A 24507-nucleotide genomic window follows, 5' to 3' on the forward strand; every position below is an offset into this window, starting at 1 on the left:
ATTTTGATGTCGGCATCACTCAGAACTGCAATATGTTCAATAGTATTTTAGAGTGTGGTACTCCTCGAAACACGAGTCTCCGCACAGCCGCAGAGAGCGAGAATACCTCATGAGCGGCGGTGATAAACGAGCTAAGAGCAGTGCTAATCAAGATAGAAATCAACTTCCGCCGCCCCTGCGATAGCGTGCCGACAAAGATAAAAATCACGTTTTGCGCGCTCCGTTGCGGCGGAACCGAAACCGTGAAAGCGCGTTGCCGCTGAGAGCGAGAATACCTTGCGAGCGGCGGTTATAAACAAGCTAAGAGCAGCGCCAATCAAGATAGAAATCAACTTCCACAGCATCTGCAAGAGAGTGCCGACAAAGATAAAAATGAAGTTTCGCGCGCCTCCATTGCGATCAAGCGGCGAAACCGAAACCGCAAAAGGGGTGTGGCCACAGTCTGCGCGACGCGCTGAAGCTTGAAGTCAGTTCTGTTTATCTCCCCAAGAAGGTAGCACAAATTTCAAACGCTTCTTGTAAGTCCTAAGAGGTGGCAGCACCTCCCAGTAAGCGTGCATCGTCATTAGGGCGCGAAATTTTAAACGAAGGGTCGAAACCGTACCCGTACGGCGAAGACCTTGCAGGACAGAAAACCGCCGCCGTACATGTACGGCTAAAACCGTCAAAGGGCTAAATATACATTTTTGTAACAAGAATGCAAAATACAGTCGTTGATAAATTTTTTAGACCAAATTTTTCAGACTTGCGCCATTATTCGGCCTTCCACGCAGCACCGCCACCTACCCCAGCACTAAAATAATAAACGAAATTTCGGATGCTGAAAAATGTTTCGGACATAAATCGCAGGTGCAATGCCACAAACACAATGGCCTGAACGAAAGTTGCCGTCATGCTGACTGACACGAAACCGCAATCAGGGTCAAACTAACAGAGGCGTAAGTACTACTTTAAAATTAAATTATGGGGTTCTATGTGCCAAAGCCACTTTCTGATTATGAGCCACGCCGTAGTGGAGGACTCCGGAAATTTCGTTCACCTGGGGTTCTTTAATGGGCACCTAAATCTAAGTACATGGGTGTTTTCGCATTTTGCCCCATTGAAATGCGGCCGCCATGGCCGGGATGTGATCCCGCGACCTCGTGCTCAGCAGCCTAACACCATAGCCACTGAGCAACTGCGGCGGGCAATAAGTACTACTTTAAGAGTTGAATCTCTCGTACCATGAGGGCAGTACGCTCGCATCGAAGACCAGCGAGCGCTCCTGTGGCATCGGCGAGAGATCGCTCCAGAGTGGCCACCTGCTGCGTAGCTGAACGCAGCTGCAGGGACAAGGAGTCCCTCTCCGCACAGGCCGACTGCTTTCCGGCCTCCGACGAGCTGCACAGAGCCAATAAACATAGAAGTGCTAAATTTGTTTAGATCAACAAAAGCACTTTTCATTTTCTTTGGAGAGCAATAACAAGAAGCAAACATTGCAGGAGTGTGCAATAAAGCAATGAGATGGCACAACACAGCCAACAGTCGGCTTCATGGGGGACACTCCACTTAAAGGGCCCCTGAAACGGCTCACACAAATTTTGTAGATGCATAGGATACAGCTAAAGTTAATCATTCGCACCACAATTTGTGTGAAGCATCTCACATTAAAAGAGCTACGAACGATTACAAGTTACCATCCTCCATAGTCATGCATTTTCTGCTGAACTCCTCCGTGCTCGATTGAACATGGTGCAAGGCAAGGTGCCGCTGCGTTGCAGTGCACCCTTGAACCGCGTAGCAGGTGGGTGTAGCCCGCTACACCATAACTGGCACCCCCTATACCTTTTAGTTTGTGGTGCCTTGCACCTTTTTCTGAATCAAACACTACCAGGTGCCGCTTCTCGGCAGAAAACCTCGTAGTTAAAGAGCATAACCTCCAAGATGTGACATGAAAAAAAGCAAGAAAAAAAGAGTTTCGCCCAAAAGACGAAGCATCAATTTCGATAGCAAATTAGACAGCCATATGAAGTAAGGATAGTACTTTTATCATCCGCATCAACTTGTAAACATTCGCTTGCTAACTAAAATACTAAGCATGGTGTCAGCGCGCACATCAAACATGAACACACCCCACCTAATGAGTACGGACACTCGTTGTCAAAACGCTGGCCTTAGGAAACATGGCAACAGCAGCGAGCAAAGTGACATTCGTGCTATCCATCACTTCAATGAAAAGCGAACGCAGAGAACACACCCCACGCAGAAAGCTACAAGCCACTGACGCTACTAGACTGTCCCCAACGTAGATCGCTCCCAAGATACGACTGCGCGACCGCATGCAGCCGCCACATACGCAGTTGCTGCCGGGGAGAACGCGCCCCTCGCAACGTTAGGTGCCTCGCTCACGAGAGAAGATGGCGTGCTCCTTCGCATTTATCCTTATCGCGCGGGCGAGATCGAGCCGCGATCGTAAGCTCTAGTAACCTCCTTATTATAATATGAACTTCCAGCCAACTTGCCACTCTACTCGGCTCCCCTCGCACGCCTTCACTTGCACATACAGCGTAGGGCACACGGTGACGGTGTTATCGCCCTAGGACTTCATACGGAACTTCAAGGTGACGCAGACACCCACGCCGACAGCAGAAATGCGCTTGTAGTGTCCATATAATTGCCATCGCAATAAATAAATAAATAAATAAATAAATAAATAAATAAATAAATAAATAAATAAAAGCACGCAGCGCCACATCCAAATTTTCACCTGGAAGGTCTTGAGAGAGGGAGAGAACCGACCTCCAACAGATGGCCGCACACGAAAAGAGCAAAGCCTTGTGGTGACAATCGCCGCCAACGTGCTCCCATGCACTAGCACTTTCCCCATTCCCGATAACGCAGAGTTCGAATTATCAGCAGCAGTGCAGATTTCAGTGTGAATTAGGGGTATTCGTTACATATTGCTCACAATGCATTGTTGGATGGACCATGGCAGCTACTTCGAATTATCCGAAATTTCGAATTAAGGAGCTTTTACTGTATTAATACACAAGACGAAAATCTTCCTTTCTGAAAATTATTGCAATATTTGTTCAAATTACAGTCCTACTGCCCTCTGGCACTTTCCTGCTTACACCACCCGCTATCTATGGTTGTACATTTTTTATTTTGCCCCTTTTCGAGCACTCTTGGACAGCAAGCACCATCTATAGTGTTATTTAGGTACAGTAGAACCCCGCTGTTACGTTCCTCACTGCTCCGTTTTCCCGGCTGCTACGTCGTTTTCATCCAGTCCCGGCATAGCTTCCATAGGATCCAATGTATAAGGAACCCCGTTGTTACGTAGTAGCTGTGAAAACGTTCCCGCGTGATACGTCGCAACTTGGCACCCCGAACCCGCCTGGACTAAAGCAGGCAACGTGCGCCAACCGCCATTTTGGCTTTTGACGAGGCTTGGCCGGGCTTGGCTATAGAACTGGCTGCAAGAAGCCGCACGCCAGTTCGAGAGGCCGCCACTAAGTGGCCATTCGTGAAAAATGCTCTCACTATAATCACTGTTATTACGGTCACCGCATGGTTTTTGGACGCATAGAGTTGGACGGGTTGACTCACGGAGGACGGAAACTCGGGAGAGGCCCTGACGTCACTCTTTTTTGTGAAGCCGGAAGTTGGCGTTGCTCACGGCGTTGCTGCGCCTATCGGGCCAGCTCTCCTCTCTTGTTTACATTTCTCGCGAAACCACGCCGCGCCGCGTGCAATCGGGCTGCTCGGACGCGCGCACTCCGCAGCAATACTAAACAGTTGCTAGCACGTTAGCATGATTACGCCAAAGAGGGCAAAATTTCCCGCGCATTTTCCTTCATCCGTTGCCATTGCCGAGGCGCGGTGATGACGAGGAGCACGAGCCGCATGATGCTGGGGAGTTGCCAAATCCTAGCTTTGGAGAAGCCGTCGCGGCTCTGGAGTTCCTCCGCAGGTACACCGCACCTCACAGCGACGCTGACAGCAATGCGGCCTTCCAGGCTATTGAGAAATGTGTGGCGATTTCTAGCGAGCGAAAGAAACGGCAAGCCACCATTCCAGACTTTTTAAAGTTCTAAGCGCATTCTGTGGAAATAAATTGTCTGTAGTGGAAGCTGCACTTTTTTCATTCATTTTCGGAGCTTTCCTCACTGTTGCGTTTTCCCAGCTGTTACGTTTTTTTCCCCCAGTCCGGTGAAAAACGTATGAACGGGGTTCCACTGTACTACTTAGTTTCATTTTTAGAATTTCTTTTCCTATCAGATTTGAATCTTTAAAGCACATCCGGAGAATGGGCATGGTCAGAGCAATGAGCACTTGTAGTTCCCAAGATGGCATCATGCACCCTTCATCCATGGAAAGGTCGCATTTCAATGAATTCTAATGCACCTGTATGCGAGTTTTTGGTTTTTTTGAAGCAGCACTGACTCAGGCGGCAACTTCAGTGTGTCAGATTTCATAACGGAGTTTCGCTTTCTTCAATGAATCATTTGAAAGTTGCTCTGTGCTTATATAAGATATCCCGCATGGTCTGAGGGTTGCCGTCCTTATCTGCAGGGTGTAGCACCGTTCGGTTGGGATCATCTACTGGGGGCCATGCAAGGAGTAGAGTTTCGCACGAGAAGACGACTGGGAGCTGACCTCAGCAGTTTAATGTTTTTTTATAAATCAAGAAATTCTTTACATAGAAAGCTGACCGTTGCTGGAATACTGCACAGGTCCCTTGCATTGAAAACTTATAGCCTAGAATTTTTCACGCTCTCTCTGTGTGAAGCAACATTGACATTCTTATATAACATTTAAAAAAAATTTTAATAAACATGTTTGGGACTAGTATCAGAATTTCTTCTTAAATTTGGTGCTATACACTTTCGTAGTATAAAGCATAAGCATACTTTCCGATAGGAAGACATTCACTAGACTACACAAAAACTGCCGATTCTCCAGCAGGCAGGAAAGTCCGAATTGTCTACCTTTGACCAAAAAAATTTATTGTGACAAATAGAACCAGGCATATCACCACTCAGAAACTGAGACCATCAGAAATGCTGCTTTGAGAAAAGGAGGAAAAACAATTTGCATGCTAGCAAAAAGAAATGTTCCACATCAACCTGTAGCAAAGAAAGGCGAAAAGATTCTTTGGCCCAATTTTCAGCTCTAAAAAGCAGTCTCCCCCTTAATTGGGCATGGCAGTACCACAAGAATGCAGACGTCTAACCCGCTGTCCTTCATGCAGCTTGCCGTCAGCATACTCCTTATAGGTGGGGATGCGCGCACCAGGCTGCTGCCGGAGTTGATCAGCATAACGCATATCAACAACAGCGGTTTCCACGTGCCAGATGATCCCTTCTATTGACACGTGGTTCGGCGACCTACGCGCCCTGTTGGACATATGACCAGCATCGAGCGCCACCTACACTACTGGCTATATATGGTCTTCCTTCACTGCCGGGAGTATTGGGCACGACAGTACCACAAGAATGCAGACGTCTAACCCGCTCTCCTTCATGCAAATGAGGAGGAGACACGGTAAATGTTTTAGATCTAGTAACCCCTTCTTGTTGATGCTACCGTGCCCGTGGCTTGTTGCAGTTGCCAATGTTTTGTTTTTGTGGAAACTTCTTTTAGTAGCTGGGGATATAGAAGACAATCCAGGCCCCAAGTTAAACCAGATTGCTAAACAAGCAAAGGATATCGCAACAGATATAAAAGATATCAAAGAACATCGGCTAACCGAAATTGAAGATAGCTGCCCTCTCCAAACAAAGAAAAAGTAGTCTCCCGCAAAAACAACATGTCGCAGTTGGAAAGAGTTGGAAAAAGCAGGGTTGATGATCTGGAAAACCACAGCAGAAGATCAAATCTTATTTACGGACTACCCGAGGTTGAGGGCGAAAACAGCTCTACACTGAAACAGAGTCAATCAAACGATCATCAACGATACCCTTGGCTTGGAGCCAGTTGCCATGGGACAAATAAAGATAAAAGCAGACTGGTCCTCCTAAAGCTACTTGACTCAATAACAAATCAACGATATCGAAGAAACGCTATGAACTCAAGAACACTAACTACTCTACAGGTGAAGACTTCAGTGGTAAAGTGCGGGAAAAGAGAAGAAAACTCTGGGAAAGTACTAATCAAACCGTGAGAGAGAAGAAAAAGTATATATTTTTTGGTAGACTGCACAGAAATGACAGCATATTTGTCTGGGATGATGAAAGAAGCATGAGCCACAGTTAAAAAAAATGCCAAAGGTAGTCGACCAGTCACTCGAAGGCACAAAAATTCACAGAAATAACATTGCTAAATGTGAACGCAACAAGTATTGACAATGAAACTGAAGCATTAGAAAACCTTTTACTCAAGCACAGCCCTGACATAGTTGCTATTACTGAAACATGGCTTTCACCAGAAATATACTGCCATGATATAGCGCCCCCAAATTACTCAGTTATCCATAAAGATCGACCAACTCGAGGCGGTGACGTAGTTCTGCTTATTAAGAAGCCCTTACCCTTTGAATTGATGCCTGACGTTCCAGATGTTGAGGCTGTGTTCTGCAGGATTATGTGCGATGATTTTGCAATACTTAATGGTTGCATTTACAGAACTCCTCTTTCTGGTCACAAAAGTGTTAATGCTGTACAGAAGTTTATGCAGAAGCATGCTAGCAACCAAGCTATTCTTATGGGAGACCAGTTTACCTGATATTGACTGGGATACCATGCATCACACTTCACTCTCATCAATGTCACTCATTGATTTGATGTTAAATTTCAAGCTTCATCAAGTTGTAACCTCTACTATGCGAACACAAGGAACAAGCGATAACATGCTAGACTTAATATTGATTAGCGACAACTTCCCCCTAGATCTACTCCACTCTGAGATCAGAAACGGTATCTCAGATCCCAACATACCAAAGTGCCAGCTGGCCCTCGGATGCACTGCAACAGCCAAAACTGCTGAAGTTATTGTCCCTAATTTTTGAAAAGCAGATGATTCCGCTACACTAACCTATTTAGTGCACGAATACCAAGAATGTTGCGAAATGGTTAATGACAGTTCTGTTCCCGTCAATGATCTCTGGCTTCATTTCCAGTATATAGCCTCGCACTGCATGCGTCATTACCGTAAAAACTGGAATATAGGTCAAACCTTTTTTCAAAAAACCATTGCGAAAAGCCAACCCTCGTCTTATATACTGGACACTGGTGGAAAAACTACGAAAGTGTTGCAACAATGGGCGGATGAAGTAAACAGCCGCCATCGCCATCAGCAGCAGTGTGGCGTGGCACCCTATGGCGACATCACCGGCATTTTGCGTTTCCGTTGTCACAGTTATATTAATTAAAGGTTGCTTTTTCACATTTTGGTTCAAAATGAGCGGAAGCCGACGGCAATTCACCGTCGCCTTCAAGAAAAAAGCTATTGAGTACGCGGAAGCCCACGGCAACCTGGCGGCACAGCGCGAATTTGGAGTATCCGAAAAGAGCATTCGGTAGTGGCGGAGGCAGAAGCAACGTGTTACAACTTGCAGTAACCAAAAGAAAACGTCATTTCGTGGGCGGACCGCAGAACTGGAAGGCAAGGTTGCGGAGTTCGTCCGGGAGCTGCGTGTAAGATCGCTGGCTGTGACTGCCGAATGCATCCGTTTGAAAAGCGGTAGAGATCGCGCGCGCCTCTGGACTGGGCAGCGAGAAGCATTCGACATCCAACTCCAGTTCGGACGACTCTGATCAAAGGCTTTGCTCTGATTTGGAGTAGCGCTTGCACACTTCATGCCCTTCTGTGTACTGTACACCCAGCCAATTTTAGCAGTATCGCGCGACCGTTCACCCACACATTTGTCAGCGCCTTATCACGGCACGGAGCGGCGAAACAGCGAAAGTAAGTGCACGTGTACACATGCGCGTATCTCGTTTGTTTCGCCGCTCAACGCCACTGATAAGGTGCTGACAAGCACACGGGTCGATGGTCGCGCGATACTGTTAAAAACTTGGCCAGGTGTACATGCGAGCAGCGTTTAAATAAATACTGTCACCATTGTGCAACCGGCTGAGTCGCATTTGTTTCAAGGTAAGGGTGTCTTTCGGTACTTTTGCCATTGAAAAAGAATTTTTCATTTTTAGAATTCGTTAGTTGGAGCGTCGACCTATACAGTGAAAGCTCGTTAATTCGAACTTCAATAATTCGAATTTATGGATAATTCGAACTGTACGATTTGGTCCGGCCAAGCTCCACAGAAGTCTATGTATAAAAAAGTCCGTTAATTCGAACGCCAGAAGGTTCCCTCACGGATAATTCGAACTACGCTCGCCTGGCACACGGCCAGAGAAACGCGCCTACTGCCTACACACAAGGCTGTATTGCCTCCAAAACGGAGAGAACGGCGAGAGAAGGCAAAATCGGAAAAAAATCTAACCGACACGGGGTCAGCCAGAAGGCAGCGGCGGCTGCCGCCTCTCCGTTCTACATAACCTGCGAGACTTCTTGGTCGTTGCGAATCTCGGAGGCTTTGCAAATATTGTACAGCTGCTAATGTTGTGCGGAGATGGCACGGCAAGCGCTAAAACACAGCGAATCAAGTACGTCGCAGCTGCGCTGACAATCAAGAACCAACGAATCAGGGCCTTCGCCACCTTCACATGTTCAGCGTTTTTGTCTCGGCAGTCTTCTTCGGTTGTGCACCTCTGTTTTCAGCTTAGGAGGTATCGGCCGTCGCGATTCATTGTGATGGTGTTAAGGCTCGGTTAACGTTCGTTTCGGTGGACATCGGTGGTGTGGCACAGTCGGACCCAGAGCTTCGACTTGAAGATGGCGTGTGCCGCGGGCACTCGCCATCACTTTCTGACGCGCCAAATTTCTGACGTGCCCTACTGCTTTCAAATCGCAGTGTACTGTTGCTCTCCTTCACTTTCGTTAGTTCGCACTTTCGTTAATTCGAACTGAAGCGGCTTCCCCTTGCGGTTCGAATTAACGAGCTTTTACTGTATTCCGGTCCGACCTACAGTCCGGTTTTTACGGTACATCCCGAAAAAAGCAAAAAATGAAAAAAAAACAATCCTTGGATAACACACAATTCACGTCAAGTGCAGAATAAGACGCTTGCGGCGTAACATGAAAAATAAAGATGAAAGTACACAAAAAAATATCGCAACTACTTTGCACTACCAACGAACTAACGCAACACTAACACTAACCAACGCTACCAAGTTAAAGACTAAGCTCGCGAAGCATATATATATTTCAATGAAACATTGCCTAACCTTATCGATTACAACCCTAAACGCTTTTAGAACTTTTTGCGCGCACGCCCCGCAGCACCAGATTGTCCCCGCATGCAAAAATTGGCACTTGCTGATAAATTTAACCAACACTTTCACTCAGTCTTCACTAAAGATAATGATACAATTCCATATTTGCCACAGTCATCATGCCCCACTATTGACACATTAACAATAAACGACTCTGGAATATTGAAGCAGTTATTTGAGTTAGACGCGACGAAAGCAAACAGTCTCGATAACATTCCCAACGAGTTCTTGAACAGATATGCTGAATGCAACAGTAAATATCTTGGCCTTATTTACCGCAAGTCACTTTAGACGTCAGACCTACCTGAAAATTGGAAAATTCCAATCTTCAGGTCTAAATTAGCCGTCTAAATTATCGGGTACCCGGAAAGTCAGTCGTTGACTGTACACAGGCAACTCCTCCAGCTGACGACACTGCTCAAAGACCATTCGTTACGATTCCTCCCTGTCACTCGAGCCAGCATTACTGCGACTTTCGTTCCTTTTCAATAGAAGTACAGCTAATTTTGTTCGATAGAAGCACAAATTCCCCGAGTATTTCCAGACTACTCAAAATCCTTGAGAATTCGTGGTTGGTAGACACCCTGCTGGTGTATTCGTTCTCTAAGGAAAAGTGCAGTCTCGCAGCTTCCGCAAGCGGCCGGAGATAGTCATATGCGGAGCACTACCGCACGCACGCATGGCCGCCACAAAGCATGTCGTGTTTACCCCATCTAGACAAAACTTGCCAAAAAATTTGTCCTTCGCAGCAATAGAAATTTATAGTCAGGTCTGTTAAAAGCGGAATTCGTTAAATTGACAATAAGGGCTGACTAAACTAAGTGAAAATAATAGGCTATTATATCTAGGAGTATATTGTATACCAATCTGTTCTAACAGGCAAGGACTGTATTTGGAAAAAACGAATATTCGAGAAATTGATTATACTAGACATTCAATTTGCAAATTGAATTATTTGAATGATCACTGTTCTATATGACATTAGTTTAAGAGATGATGGCGATTTTGTGAAGTTCCGACAAAAGTATCCGAGCATGTAATTAGCGGTAAAGACAGCATGAGGGGTATACCCTCATGCCCTTGGGGTCAACAGACATTTCAGAAGGGACATTTTACAACGCATTGGTTAATAAAGGCACATTTTTCATTGTCTCGAATTGTTAGTAGCAATATCGGAAAGCAATTCCAATCATTTCATCTGCATGGTATGTAGGACTCTAGTTACAACTGTTTTACACACTGGAATGCCCACCTTATGAGCATGGTCCAGTTTGCGCAAAATGTAATGGGGAGGAAATATTACTAATTCATGCAAGTAGGGATGATGATAAAGGTTGTGAAAAGGGCTTAATTGGAGCATTGCACGACGAGAAGCAAGCGTGGATAGTTTAAGGTGAGCTTTCATTAACCAGACGCTCGCAATTCAGTTGTAATTGAAGGGTGCAAAACACAGAATTATTCAGTACATTCACTGGAAGTAACACAAGATATGGATCCCAAATTAATGCAGCATATTCCAACTTAGGGCAAATGAGTGTTTTATATAACATTAGTTTTGGAGACAAAGGTGACATTGCGAAGTTACGAGGAAGGCATCCAAGCATGCAATTAACGTCACAGACAACAGGAGGTATGAGTATCATGTCAGGTTGCTACAAATGTGAACTGCGAGGTACTTGTATGAAGGTATGCTGTCTAAGTGTGCATTACCAGTTCCATAAGCCATGTATTACACAAGTCAAAGACAGTGTTAATGCGAGATTGAAGAGTGGCATCGTTAGGTCCTGTTACTTCTCGGAAAATTGTGCCATCATCGGCAAACAAACAGATGAGGAAGCACAAGATGGTAAACGGTTCATATAAATGAGTAAAAGAAGACTGAGCCCTGCGGTACGCCACAATGGACGATGCACTCTGCGGCAATTATGCTGTTAAGCTAAAAAAGAGCGGTTAGCAAGAAAACGTTCGGTCCAGGTTAAATTGCGGGGATCAAGCTTTAATAGTCATAATTTATGAACAAGCAGTGTATGATACACTCTGTTGAAGGCTTTAAAAAGGTCAAGTATAATGCATTCAGCCAAAGACCTGTTGTCAAGAATGGTGTCTACACTGTGTGCAAACAGTGAATGCTTGCGTGCATCCCATAACGAAGGTTTGCTGTTTTTAACAGCAGGACACACTCGGGCAGAAAGTGTGACCCACCTGAGCGCAGACTCGAGTTCGCAGACCCTTGTGGTCAGCTGTGCATTCTTGTTCCGCTCGGCCTGAAGCTCAACATTGATTTTCTCGAGCTCTTGCAGCTGCAACAAGAACACGTACAAATTTTACTCGCGGTCACATGTTATGCCCAAGTATTGGCACTGGTTCTTGAAGCCTCTCCTTTGAAACATTTCATGTTTTATGTGCCTCAGAGAAGCCTAATTTCCAATAAGGCAAAATCATTAATCAGGTGCAAAGTCATAATTAGTGTATGTGCCTTGCACACGTCTAATCAGGCAAAATTATCACTCAGGCACTCAGTTATACTTAGTGTGGGTGACAGTCCGAAAGAACTTGGGAAGAACCCACCACGACCGTGGCAGACTTCATAACGTCAAGTTCTTCCGGACTACCACCTACACTAAGTATAACCGAGTGCTTGACCAATAATTTTGCCTGATTAGACACGTGAGAGGCACATAGACACTAAGTATGACTCTGCAACTGATGCGCAATATGCCTGCTGTCAGCAAATTACTGCCTCGTCCTTTCCCTTCAGCAACAGGGTCATGCTCAATGTGCAGCCATGCTAACACAAATAAATTAGCAGACCTCTCCCAGTAATTATATTTGTTTACCCGGCATGTGGGGAATAAGTAAAGGAAGCACAAAGTAAGCTACACATGCGATCCAGTGGCCACATTCTCAAAGCCTATTTGGTAGGCTTGTGGACTTAATCATGAAACTGAGCAAGTGAACAAAACGGCGAGGGAAGCAGGGAGGTAGACTGCTCTCACCCGGCTGGTGCTCTGCTGGCTGAGCTGCTCCTTCTCGCCCGTCACGCTCTTCATACGCTCCTCAAGGTCGTGTAGACGGCCCTGCAGATCCCAGGGCTTACGCTTGCCTGCTGCGGACGGTGCCAGTGCCCCACTGGTGGCTGCGCCTGCACATCCCACCCCCGATTACGCTTGCGTTACAAGCAAGGGTGTGCGAATCTTCGAAAAGTTTGAATATTGTACTTTTCTTATTCGTATTCAATTGAAAAGATAATGAAAAATGAATGTTTGAATCAAATCAAATATACTGCTGGCTGTGCAGGAGCAAGCATGGTTCTTGGCATTCGTTTTTATCTAATTTAACAATATTGGGGCGATGTTGTACTGAATTTTGCGATGGTCTCGTGCTGCTAGCGAAATTTGCTTCTCCGTCTCTAGAGACTAAACATCTAAACTTTGCAGGAAAGCCAGCGTTTCAGTAGCAAGGGGCACAGGTTTGCAGGCAGTGAAAGCACACTTTGTTTTTTCGTAGCGCCACCCCAAATTCGGAGCTTATTGCTTGACGGAAAGAGTGATGAACGACGACTGGCACAGGGTCAAGTGCGTCCGAGTTTATGGGCATTTGATGCGGTATTATAAGGCACAGACTGGCGAGGACAACTAGTAGGAATTACTGAATTTTCTAAGATAACACGAGCGAAATCGCAATGTCTTAGTATATGACTTACTAGTCTAGCTTTGTAACATTGAAAATGCAATTGCAATGTTCCAAAGCAACAAATTAATCCAACTTGCTAATAAATGCATCTGCATATCATTATTCAATTTGATATTCGAAGCTAAATATCCTAATTTCAATTGGTATTCACACACCCAAGTTATCAGTTTAGACAGCTACTTTCACATGATGCAACCAACTCCGGTTCAAGCACAGACAAACAGCAAAGAAGGCTGCTTTAAGGAAACAGCGCCGAAGTGTAACAATGCAGGCTGCTTTGCTGTCCCAGCAAGCAGGAGACGATCAGTAATGGAAAGTGGAGCTGTCATATACAGTGGGCTCAAGCAAATACACACTTAAAGCCAGCTGCAATGAAACTGGACTGCAAAAGAAAGCGTCTGTGCAAAGTATTACATGTTATTTACCAGTGCATGCTTCATGATAGGCTTGCAAAAAATACATTTTGAATACTGAAACAAAAAGATAAAAGACAGTGGCATTACCACTCGCCAAGGATGACGCAGGACCCAGAATGTTGAGAACCCTTGAAATCGGGCGGTGGTCACAGCACACTGAGAACCTCGGAGGCCATGTGCTGGGACATGTCATACCCACTCCAGCAGGTGCATTTGCCAGCCACTGAGGTGCTATTTAACTCTGCCTACTGTGCCCATTGGGCATCGTTAGCTCGCTATTGATGATTTGAAACGCCACTTTTGAGACCTTCCATGCTGATAATTTAATGGGATCCCCTTTGGAATGGGGCAGTGACAAATGGTCACCTAGCCTGCTTCATTTTATTAAGTATGCTATATGTTTTTTTATCTAGCATTTTTGTATACATCTCCTTAATTTTTTTTTTCTTTCAAAATCTACCATTTACTGCTAGCAATACATAACTGTAAGAGATCCAGTCGTAACAATCTTTTCCCTGCTTTTTTCCCCCACCAATACTCTAAACGTCTCTTGCTTATTTTGACTGCTGACCAGCTGACTCTTCCGTCCGCTTTAAACCCAAGCGCTTCTGGAAGGTGTACATTACCTATGGTTCTCACTGGGTGAAGCCCTTCGCATTCCATTAGGATATGCCGAGTGGTCTCCGGATTTTTGCTGCAGCAAACACATGCCGCATCTAGTTCCGAATATTTGGTCCAGTATAATTTTATCTTAAACAACCAGCTCGAGCCTCAAATAGCAAGATACCACCCTTTGTGTTATACATATAGGTATTCCCTTCTAGTAATTTTTCTTATTCTTGTAAACCTCCATGGTCCTTTTTCTTTCCATTCTTTGCATCCAATTAACTGTCCGTTTCTCATTTTCTGATCATTCCTCGTTGTCATTTACAGTTTCAATTACTCTGTACTTGGTTGCTAGCTTGACCTCTTCCTTCATCCTGTGTCCACGCTTTTCAGGTACAGATACTTGTGCACATTAGCCATCCATTCATTTTCATTCATATTCCCGAACCTTCTTCAAAACTCATTTTGCTCTGTGCTTCTTTGACTTCAAAGGAGGTCCAACCCGTCTCATCCTGCACTACCAAACTTGTAGTTTTACCATGGGCTCCCAAAGCCAACTGGTCTACCGATCTTTGGTTCATTTCCAAACACGACGAGATATCCAATTTTAGACACAAAATGGCCTTTGCAAATGTTAGCACTGGCATCATTACTCCTTTACAGATTCCACATACCAAATCATACTTATTGTGGCCACACAGTGCTCTGCGTTTTATTGCAGCATTCAGCTTGCCCTTTACTTTCAGATTTTTTTGGTGGTTGCTTCAGTAAGTCTTTCCTTTGTCTATGTATACAACGAGGTATTTATATCGCTTGACGCTATGGGTATGACTTGCTGTTGAATTGACACCACGTAATTACTCGTCTTTTCATGAGAGATCATAATTCCTGACTTCTCTGTTACACCTGAGGCCTAGACTTGTTGCTGTGTTGTCACATATTAACAAGCATCTGTAAACTTGTATCATCCGCTAGTAGCGCTATGTCGTCCACATACATCAGTTCAGGGAGCTTCTGCTGTACCATTTGTCCATTACACATGTAGGATAAATCAAACCCTAACTCAGTGTCTTCCAGCTGTCTTTCTACGTCCTTAACATAAAGCATGAATGACAATGGAGAGAGAGGAGATCCTTGCTGAAGTCATTGGTGAATTCCCACTACCTTATTACCTTTTTGACCTTCTCCTACAACTCCTACTCTGTTGTCTATAGACCGTTTCATCGGGCGAGGAGGATAGGGCGCGCGGAGAGCCTTTCCTCCTCTCTGGCTTGGGAGATCCGGCGCGGCGCAGCTTGAAAGTATTGCTGTCGCGTGCTGCGGAACGATTTCTTGATGTTTTAGGTCGTACTCTGTGAAACTTACGCCGTGTCCGTTCATATAAGGTCGTCAGGGAAGCCTTTCGGTGCATCGGTAACTACAATAGGCGGAAATATCTTTTGGGGGCGCGAAAATGCGACGCGTTTTATCAGCCGCGGTGTACGCACATTATCAGTCGCGGTGTGTGTATGTGTTGTGAACTATTTTGCTTATATCGGTTTTAACTCGGCAAAGAAAACCGGTCTCCCTTTATTAGCAGCATGAAATGGTAAATCTGCTCAATATCTGATCGCTTGGCATAGGGAGTAAAACATAAAGCATAAGAGCGCATGCTCGTGCACGGCCAACCTACGGCAACCGCGAAACATCTAAGCGGCAGGCGCAATCAAATATTTGTGATGCACCGGCATCGTTCTCGCGCATTTCAAGTCTAGTAGGCTTGAAATTACCATATGTCTACGCTAGCCTTCCTGCATGAGGCCGATGGCGCTGCTCAACACAGCGATCACTGCGGTTGGTGATCCAGCACGTTACATATGTAAGCTGTGCGCTTCGGCATTGCTTTTTGGCCTGCATACAGCCATAATATATGAGGGATCGCATAAAAAGAATGCGATGCCTATTTTTGTGGACAAAATTTCCGTAACACGTGTGAGTGCGTCGTAGAGAACGGAACGAACACAACCGAAAAAGAAATTCGGTTATCATCCTCTTTCTAGAAAACGCAAGAGAAAACGGGCTAACACCGCAACAGGGCCTCGCATAGTCACGCCGCACAACGTTTATAAATATATAACCGCTGATGCGGTATGCTTGGACCAAGCAGTATATAGAACAAAGATATATGTAATCCAGCAAGAACACAGCGTAAGCGGCACACATGCGGAAAACATGCTTGTAGAGCTCCTTCCCAATAGAACACGCAACCACAGTGTATTTCTCCTCAACGTATATAGTAATCCGGCTCACTCACGGGCTCGTTTCCTCTCTCTGTTCCGAGGGGCGCTTGCCTTGGCGGGCGCAAACCCGTTTCTGGTCGGGGGAGATTTTAACGCCCCGAACGAGGCCTGGGGCTATGGCTACACTACCGCCAAAGGTCGACGCCTGTGGCAGGACCTACATGATGCCGAGTTAACTCTTATTACCGATCCCACGGCGCCGACCCGCACGGGCACCTCTACGGCACGGGACACGACACCAGACCTGACGGCGGTCCGTAACATCCCTCAAGCAATGTGGCGCAATACCTTTGAAGATCTCGGTAGTGACCACATGATCATAGAAACACGAATTCCTCAAGCGGGTACACCCCCTTTTCCTAAGCTATTCAAATGGACGGACTGGGACAAATTCCGAAAGCAGCGAGCTGAACAGAGAGGTGAGCAGAACATCGACGACATCGAGGCATGGATGGAGACGCTCAACGACGACATGAACAAGGCGACGCAGACGCTCGCACCCGAAGTCCAGGTTGACAAGATCGACAGCCGACTAGCCCACCTCTGGGAAGCCAAGACGTCACTAACCGCAAGATGGAAAAAGCAAAGGCACAACCGAAAGCTTCGTAAGAAGATCGCACATATCAATCGCCAGCTGGAAGAACATTGCCGGACCTTAAGCCGCCAACAGTGGTATGACATCTGCAACGCGGTCGATGGGCAGCTCCACAATGGCAGTACGTGGCGCCTCCTTCGTCACCTCTTGGGGGAAACGCAGAGCAAGTCGGCTCATCAAGCAAACCTGCAACGCCTTTTGCACAAGGAACAGGCTACCACGAGTGATCACCAGCTCGTGACACGCCTGCTAGCCAAGTACTTCCCTCAACTGCCCGATGTTCAACACGGAGATTACAGTGGAGAGACAAATGTGACACTCGATGAAGAATTTCACGAGTCAGAGATCCGCGCAGCTCTCCATGACCTTAATGGCAAATCAGCACCTGGTCCCGACAAGGTTACGAACAAGACTAAGAAACCTCGATGATGCCTCGATAACCGCTCTTACGGCATACATCAACAAATGCTGGCAAGCAGGTTGCATCCCAGAGGCGTGGAAACGCTCTAAAGCAGTCCTGATACCGAAGCCAGGCAAGCCGTCCAGCCTCGATCACTTGCGGCCCATTTCCCTCACATCCTGCGTTGGCAAGGTGATGGAGCACGCGTTCCTCTCCCGCATCAACCACCACCTCGAGGACACTGGAGCCTACCCACCCACTATGGTGGGCTTTCGGTCACACCTCTCCACTCAAGACGTCATGCTCCAGCTCTACCACCAGATTATCAATGACCCAACTAGTGGCAACCGGGCCATCCTCGGTCTAGATTTGGAAAAGGCATTTGACAATGTAGCACATGCAGCAATCCTGAGCCGCATAAACAAGCTCAACTTGGGTGAGCGAAGCTACAACTACGTCAGAGACTTCCTGTCGCGCCGCACAGTCACCCTCGCGGTCGGCAGCATGACATCCGACGAACATACAGTAGGAAGCACCGGCACTCCTCAAGGATCGGTCATATCCCCGCTCCTTTTCAACCTCGTTATGCTGGGTCTCCCGGCCTACCTCGACCAGATCGATGGCCTCCATCACGCCTTGTACGCAGATGACATCACCCTGTGGGTCAACAAGGGCAGTGATGGTCAGATAGAATGCACCTTACAAGCAGCGGTCTCTGCAGTCGAAACCTACCTCCAAGACACAGGTCTCCGACTATCTCCACTGAAATCGGAGCTGCTCGTCTACCGCTCGCGCCGCCGGCCCAAGCCTACAGCCAAATCGCGCCAATGTGACGACATAATCCTCTATACGCAAGACGGCTCCTGCATTCCCCGAGTCCCGAAGATACGCATCCTAGGCATGCATATAACAGCCAACGGGTCAAACATAGAAGCTATTCGCAAAATCGAAGGCAAGGTTACAGCGGCTACCCGCCTGATCAAACGCATTACAAACAAGCACACGGGCATGAAGGAGGACAGTGTCATGCGCCTCATACACTCTTTCGCAATCAGTCACATCACTTATGTGGCTGCCTTCCACAACTGGAATGTCACTGAAAGGGAGAAAATCAACACCCTTATACGCAAGACTTACAAGATCGCCCTTGGCCTACCGGAGTCCACAAGCACTGCTCGTCTGCTACAGCTGGGGGTATACAACACGCTTGAGGAAATTGTGGATGCGCAAAGAACCTCTCAACTCGAACGCATGTCTCTGACAGCCACGGGCCGCTACATCCTGCAGAAACTCGGCTTCAACTACCACGTCCAACACGGTCAGAAACAGGTCATTCCACCTGACCTCAGCGACACGCTGATTGTCGCCCCTATACCTCGAAACATGCACCCCGAATTTAATCGGGGCCGACGCCAGGCCCGTGCCAAGGCACTGCTGCGCTCCTTGGGTGGAAAGAGGACTACGCGCTTTGTAGACGCCGCAGAATACACACGAGAACACCGGTTCACGGCGGTAGTCGTAGACGTTAGCTCCCGGCTTACGCACGCGTGTAGTGTCGCAACAGAATACCCCGAAACAGCAGAAGAGGTAGCAATTGCACTTGCGCTTACCGACCCCCTCTGCGAGGTAGTTTTTAGCGACTCACAATCCGCAGTTCGCAACTACGCGCGGGGGCGCATTTCCTCCGAAGCTCTCCAGATTCTAAGGAAAGCTGGTCGACAGCACTTAGATAACACCGCCATCATATGGTTTCCAGCGCACGTCGCCACCCCCACCGATGAGGGCCTCATTAACTTGAACGAGGTAGCACACCGCTCTGCGCGAGAACTGACCCGCCGCGCAGAATCGGAGACCGCCTCTTCGAGTTCAGAACTGCTGGCTCAAAACACGCGAGAACGCCTGGTCAGGTACAATGACATCACCAAGCACTACCAGCTAGGCAGGCGGTTGCTGCCCCCACCTCACCCCATGCTGAAACGTCGCCAGGCAGTCATCTGGCGACAATTGCAAACACAAACCTTCCCCAGTCCAGTGCGATTGCAGCACATTTTCCCCGCGCAATACCCGACTGCTCTTTGCAAATTATGTCAGGCAACTAGAGCGACGCTGTCACACATGTTGTGGGAGTGTCGGGTTACATCAGCTACAATGGCAGTAGCTCCGGAGGCTCTTGCGTCGAAGTGGGCCGCCGCTCTGCGCAGCTCCAACCTCAAGACACAAGAGTGGGCTGTCCAGCAAGCCCGAGAGGCGGCGACGAGGCAAGGCCTCGAAGTCCCCTCATGGGAGACCTGAGCCCGGGTCGTCAAATTTGCCGGATTCAGAATAAAGTTGTTTCCATCCATCCATATGTAATCCAGCACCTACCACTGCTTAGGACGCTCGCGCAGTTCGTAAACAGTCCCTTTGTTGGACAAGCGTCATTCAGACAGTAAGGTATGCTGCTATCACTTGTCAAAACTATTTTATTCAGGGGCGGAAACCTCATCCTTCGAACCAAGTAGTCAGGCAATGTAACCTGCAGCGAACAGTCTGAACGCTTGTCAAAGTATAACATCACAGCTCCTATCGTAGCAGAACGGTACCCACGCTCACGCTGTTACGATCGTCACGTATGTTTCATGGCTCCTAAACCACAGCTTAGAAATAGAGGACGATACTGCAATAAGGTCACATTATGACTGGAACATTCAGAACTACACAATTAATCTCCGAGGCTGATTGTAGACTCGAATATGCGCGCACACATCGCGCTGCGTGTTCCGTCCACCTCAATGCCAGCAGAAATTCCGGCATGACGCCTTAAACCACTTCAGCACGTCTCACAGAACAGTTTACCACGTAGAAGACACACGTAATACTAAACAGGCCGCACGACGGCGAAAACAAACGCCAGAACCTGCCGCCGAGCGTATACCTGCCATGCGAAAGACCGCTTTCACCCAAGCCAGTATGGCGCTGCTCATAGGCGGCGCCACTGCGCTCACAATATGGCGGCGCCTACAAAAAAACGGTCTATATAGCTCTCGTGGCAGCTCCACAAGTTCTTCCTCTATGCCTTCGTGCTTTAGAATATCCCATAAAAATTACCTGTCTACGCTGTCAAAGGCTCACCTGATATCTAGAAATGCTACCGATAAAGTTCCATTCTGAGCTACTGAAATCCCTATGCATTTAGTTGGTACAAATGTATCCTCTATATGCCTGCCTCACCTGAACCCCAGTACATTGTTTTCCACCCACTTCGACAGTTCAAATTTTATGGATTGCATTGCCATTCTATGTATTACCGACGTTAAGGTAACTGGCCTGCACCAACTCGTCTTAACTTTATCACCTTTGCCTTTGTAGATGAGGTGCCTTGCTCTTTGAACAGAGGTTTTTTATTATTTGTATTGGGATTTCATCAGGTCCTGTTGCCATGTTATTAAGGACATCTCCTGCTTCTTTCCAATGAAAGCTTTCTATGCTAAAGTTTGATCTCTGACTTGTCTTGCTGGATCGGTTCGAGTCTGAACTATGCTTCCTGTCATGCTGAAGTTATCCCTAATAATGTCTAATGTACAGCAGCGCATCTCTTCCGTAGATGTTACCGTGTTCATCCCATATAGCCATTTGTGAAGGTTTAGTTGGAGCTCAAAGTGCTGTTACATGGTTCCAGAATTTTTTCAATGAGCATCTCTTTTGCGAATGTTATGCGCCAATGTTCACTTGCACATTTATTTTTTCTTGCCCGAGCTGACTCACCACCCTTTTCTTCTCTCAGTATTTGTTCCAGGAGCACCTCTTTGTGTAATCCCAACTTTTTAGCTTCTCGATGATCCCTAGACACTGGCTTATGCTCTTCTACAGCTTGTTTCATTTCCTTGTTCCACCACTTACGTGGTTTCCTCTTTCCAATCCGAAAATTTTTTTGCCACGTCCATCTTATTTCCTGCTGCATAACGTTTACCAGTTCTGGACACTCCGCGCCGCTCACGGATGTGAAGGAGGAGAACTATTCTTTTGTTTTCTAAGCAGTTCACTTTTTTCCCCACCGGGCGGTCATTTTTTAATGCACTCCGAAGTTTCACGATTGTCTGAGTTGAAAGCTGCCTCCGGGAGCGGCGCACACACTTGGAAAGATCACAGAGCTCGCGATTCCACTGACTCTGCAACTGATTTTATCGAGGGATTGAGCAGCAGCGAGTGAACATGGAGCCTTTTCGTCTGGCTTTGACTCTACGACCGATGACGCAAAGCAGCCTGCAGCCCACCACACACAACTGTGGTGCCTTAAATTTTTGTAGTGGAATACCCATCAATTACAAATTTTGACGTTTTCGAAGGTAGCGCCTATTAGACAGCAATACATCTTGTGTAGTATCTCATCATTTTTGTGAGTTTTTTTCTACTAGATGCAAGCGTGTCTTGACAAACTTTCTTCAATTTTATCCAACAATTTTGATTCTGGCAATTTATCTTTTTATGACATACATCTTGTTAATAAAATTCTTATGCAAGAAAAATACATTCATTCTGCTTTTTATTTATGTATCAGAAAAAATATTCAGTGGCGTAGTACCTCCAGAAAAAAATTTGGCATAAGGCTACAAAAAAACAGTTTCACCATGGTAAGGAAAGAGTTGAGGTTCATAATAAAACAAGACAAACAGAAGCCATGCCACAATTACATCAACAGTGTAACACTACTCACTTATAACCAATTTAGACAACTTTCACTGGTGTTTGCCTAAAATAAGGCCAATAATGACGTTCAAGGCATGTAATCAGACACGATGATTTAAGTGTTAGTGCTCAGGCTGTCTACTAAGTTGACATTTCCAAATTCCCTGAGTTTTCCAGGTTTTCCCCGAGTGCCTTTGCAAAATTCCCTGAGTGATGCAGAACTATGTTTTATGTCAAGACAGGCTGAAACCATATCGCCCGATGCTGTCACTCTAGTATGAATATAGAGTCGGACATTCTCAAATACGAACAAAAAGGAGATGCATACAGAAGCAAGTATTTTCGAATGTGAGCTATTTCTATCAATTGATAGCAAGCTCAGTGGTATGAGGCCCGAACTTTGTCACAATTGAGATTCTCAACAGCTCGTAAATCAACCTCAACTGCCCTGACATACTCTCAGCCCGCGCACGACACCTCAGTGTTGTGTTTCACTGCTTCAAGAAGTTTATTTTGGTTTGGATGAGGGACACCTGCATCTCGGCATCAGCCAACACTTTTTTGAGCTCAAGCTCCTTAAAAACGGCGGCAGCACACTTCCTTTCCCGCTCATTCCTCAGTGCGTAGGTTCTTTCTGTTCTTGTCCTCTTTCCTCCACTCGTTTGCCCCACAGACCATTTGAAGCATCTTCTTGGTCAGTTGCACAGTCCACGACTGATTTTTCAAACTCCAGGGGCCGCGAAAACGTCCAAAAAATCGGCCAGTTGGAAAAAAAAATGCGTGTCATTTACTGCCCTTAAGGGCTCAAACCGCCACAGGCACATTCGAAAACGCTCTGAAGGCCTGTCGGTACACGTATTAAGCATATCGGTGCTCGTACTGTGTCAGGAAATACCGGGTGCATGCGTGTATAATTAAGGAATACATATTGTGTCCCGTGGCATAGCCCCTTGCCCATACTTGTTATGCTTCACTGCAATACTTTTGCGTATGCTTCAAGTAACAGTTCTGTACAGAGAGGAAACTGACTTTCGGGAACAGGCATTATGCATCGCTATGTGCTTTCCAAGCTTATAAGCCAATCGCGAGGACTACAAAGGCAGAGTCCGTGCCATTGCTGACAGAGGCAAATTCTTTCAATAAAGAACACGGCACCCAATGGCAAGAAGCTTTATAGCGAACATCGAAGCAGCTAAGCCTAGCGTTGCTGCAGTGGTGGCTACGGCTGCCAGCGGATCTGCGTGCGAGAGTGCCGGTTCCAGGCGGTGAGGTCATCCAAATGGCAGCGATGGTGGCTTTGATTAATGCTGTTTCAGACCTACGGTCACGGTGAAACGTCCCGAAAATCGGACGGCGAAGAGTTCTTGCGTCCGAAATTTCAGACGTTCTGATACATTGACTATGGCATACGTGGTGGTGCCGCGAAGCCGTCCAAATTATCGGGAATCCACAAAGTCGGTCGTTGACTGTACACTGGCAACTCCTCCAGCCGACGACAGGGCGTCAAAGACGATTCATTACGATTCCCGTTTGGTACTCAAGCCAGCATTACTGCGGCTTTCAACCCTTTCAATAAAATTGCAGCTAATTTTTCCTGATAGAGGCACAAATTTCCCGAGTTTTCTCCGAGTTTGCCCAGACTGCTCAAAATCCCTGAGAATTCCAGGTTTTCCCTGTTTTCCCAGTTGGTAGACACCCTGACACTGTTCTAGAAAAGGTCCCCAGTTTTAGGGAAATCTTTGGGATTAACTAGGGAAGGAAGTCGTCTGGAGTTTTGTAGCAGCTTTGGAAGAAGCAAAATTGCTGAAGCAATTGTTCAGGAGCAGCCTGGCTAACGGTCAGCACGAGTCAAACGCATGCCAAGTAAGAAAATAAGCGGCAAACAGTGCGAAATTGCGTCCATATCCACTGCCTCGGCCGTGAGCTGCGCCAACACTCCCACGGCTAATCTTGCACATACACACAAACACCCACAGAACCAGATTGGATGATGGCCACCACGACTGCTTAATCGGTAAAGTGCTGCATGTGTAAAGCAAAAGATGCTTGGCTCCTACGTACAGCAAGTTTTCTTTCGGTCTACATTGTGTTCCCTTCACCTTCTTTCAAGTTTCAACCTGACATAGCAATTCATTTTCCCAATGCTTCCACTGGCTTCATTGTTTCTTCGCAAGGCTGTGGCTAACAAAAATTGTTGGCACATCCATTCTTTGGAAATTATTGGCAAAGTTATTCGAATTATCAATCTTCCCTATAAGTGTGTAACTGAAGATATGTTTTATATGTTGTGATAATCATTTGTATGATTAGGTTGATGAAAGTAACAAGACGAAGAGAGTTACCGTATTGACATGTGCACTTGTTTATCCTTTTTCCCCGGGCCGCATTTCTCCAGCTTACAACTCAAAGTGATAGCTCAGCGCAAGATGTGACTGCATGATTTGAAACTTACTCGAATGCTATTATCGACTATCTGTTTTCTATGTGTTTGGAAAACCTTGGGTAATTGGATTGTATGCATGCGTGAATAGTATTG

General features: G+C 46.5%; 1 protein-coding gene across 4 annotated transcripts in view; it reads right to left on the reverse strand.

The window, feature by feature from the left end:
* Positions 1 to 24507, reverse strand: part of LOC135913831 (kinesin-like protein KIFC1) — a 122017-nt gene that overhangs the window by 69361 nt on the left and 28149 nt on the right. For all 4 annotated transcript variants that reach the window (XM_065446521.1, XM_065446523.1, XM_065446522.1 and 1 more), the window contains 3 exons: positions 12314 to 12459; positions 11520 to 11617; positions 1224 to 1380 (listed from right to left, as the gene is read on the reverse strand). In XM_065446521.1, coding sequence (XP_065302593.1) covers positions 1224 to 1380; positions 11520 to 11617; positions 12314 to 12459 — 401 coding nt within the window. The remainder of the gene's footprint in view (positions 1 to 1223; positions 1381 to 11519; positions 11618 to 12313; positions 12460 to 24507) is intronic.

The sequence above is a fragment of the Dermacentor albipictus genome, chromosome 5 (assembly GCF_038994185.2).
Source record: "Dermacentor albipictus isolate Rhodes 1998 colony chromosome 5, USDA_Dalb.pri_finalv2, whole genome shotgun sequence".
NCBI classification, from domain to species: domain Eukaryota; kingdom Metazoa; phylum Arthropoda; class Arachnida; order Ixodida; family Ixodidae; genus Dermacentor; species Dermacentor albipictus.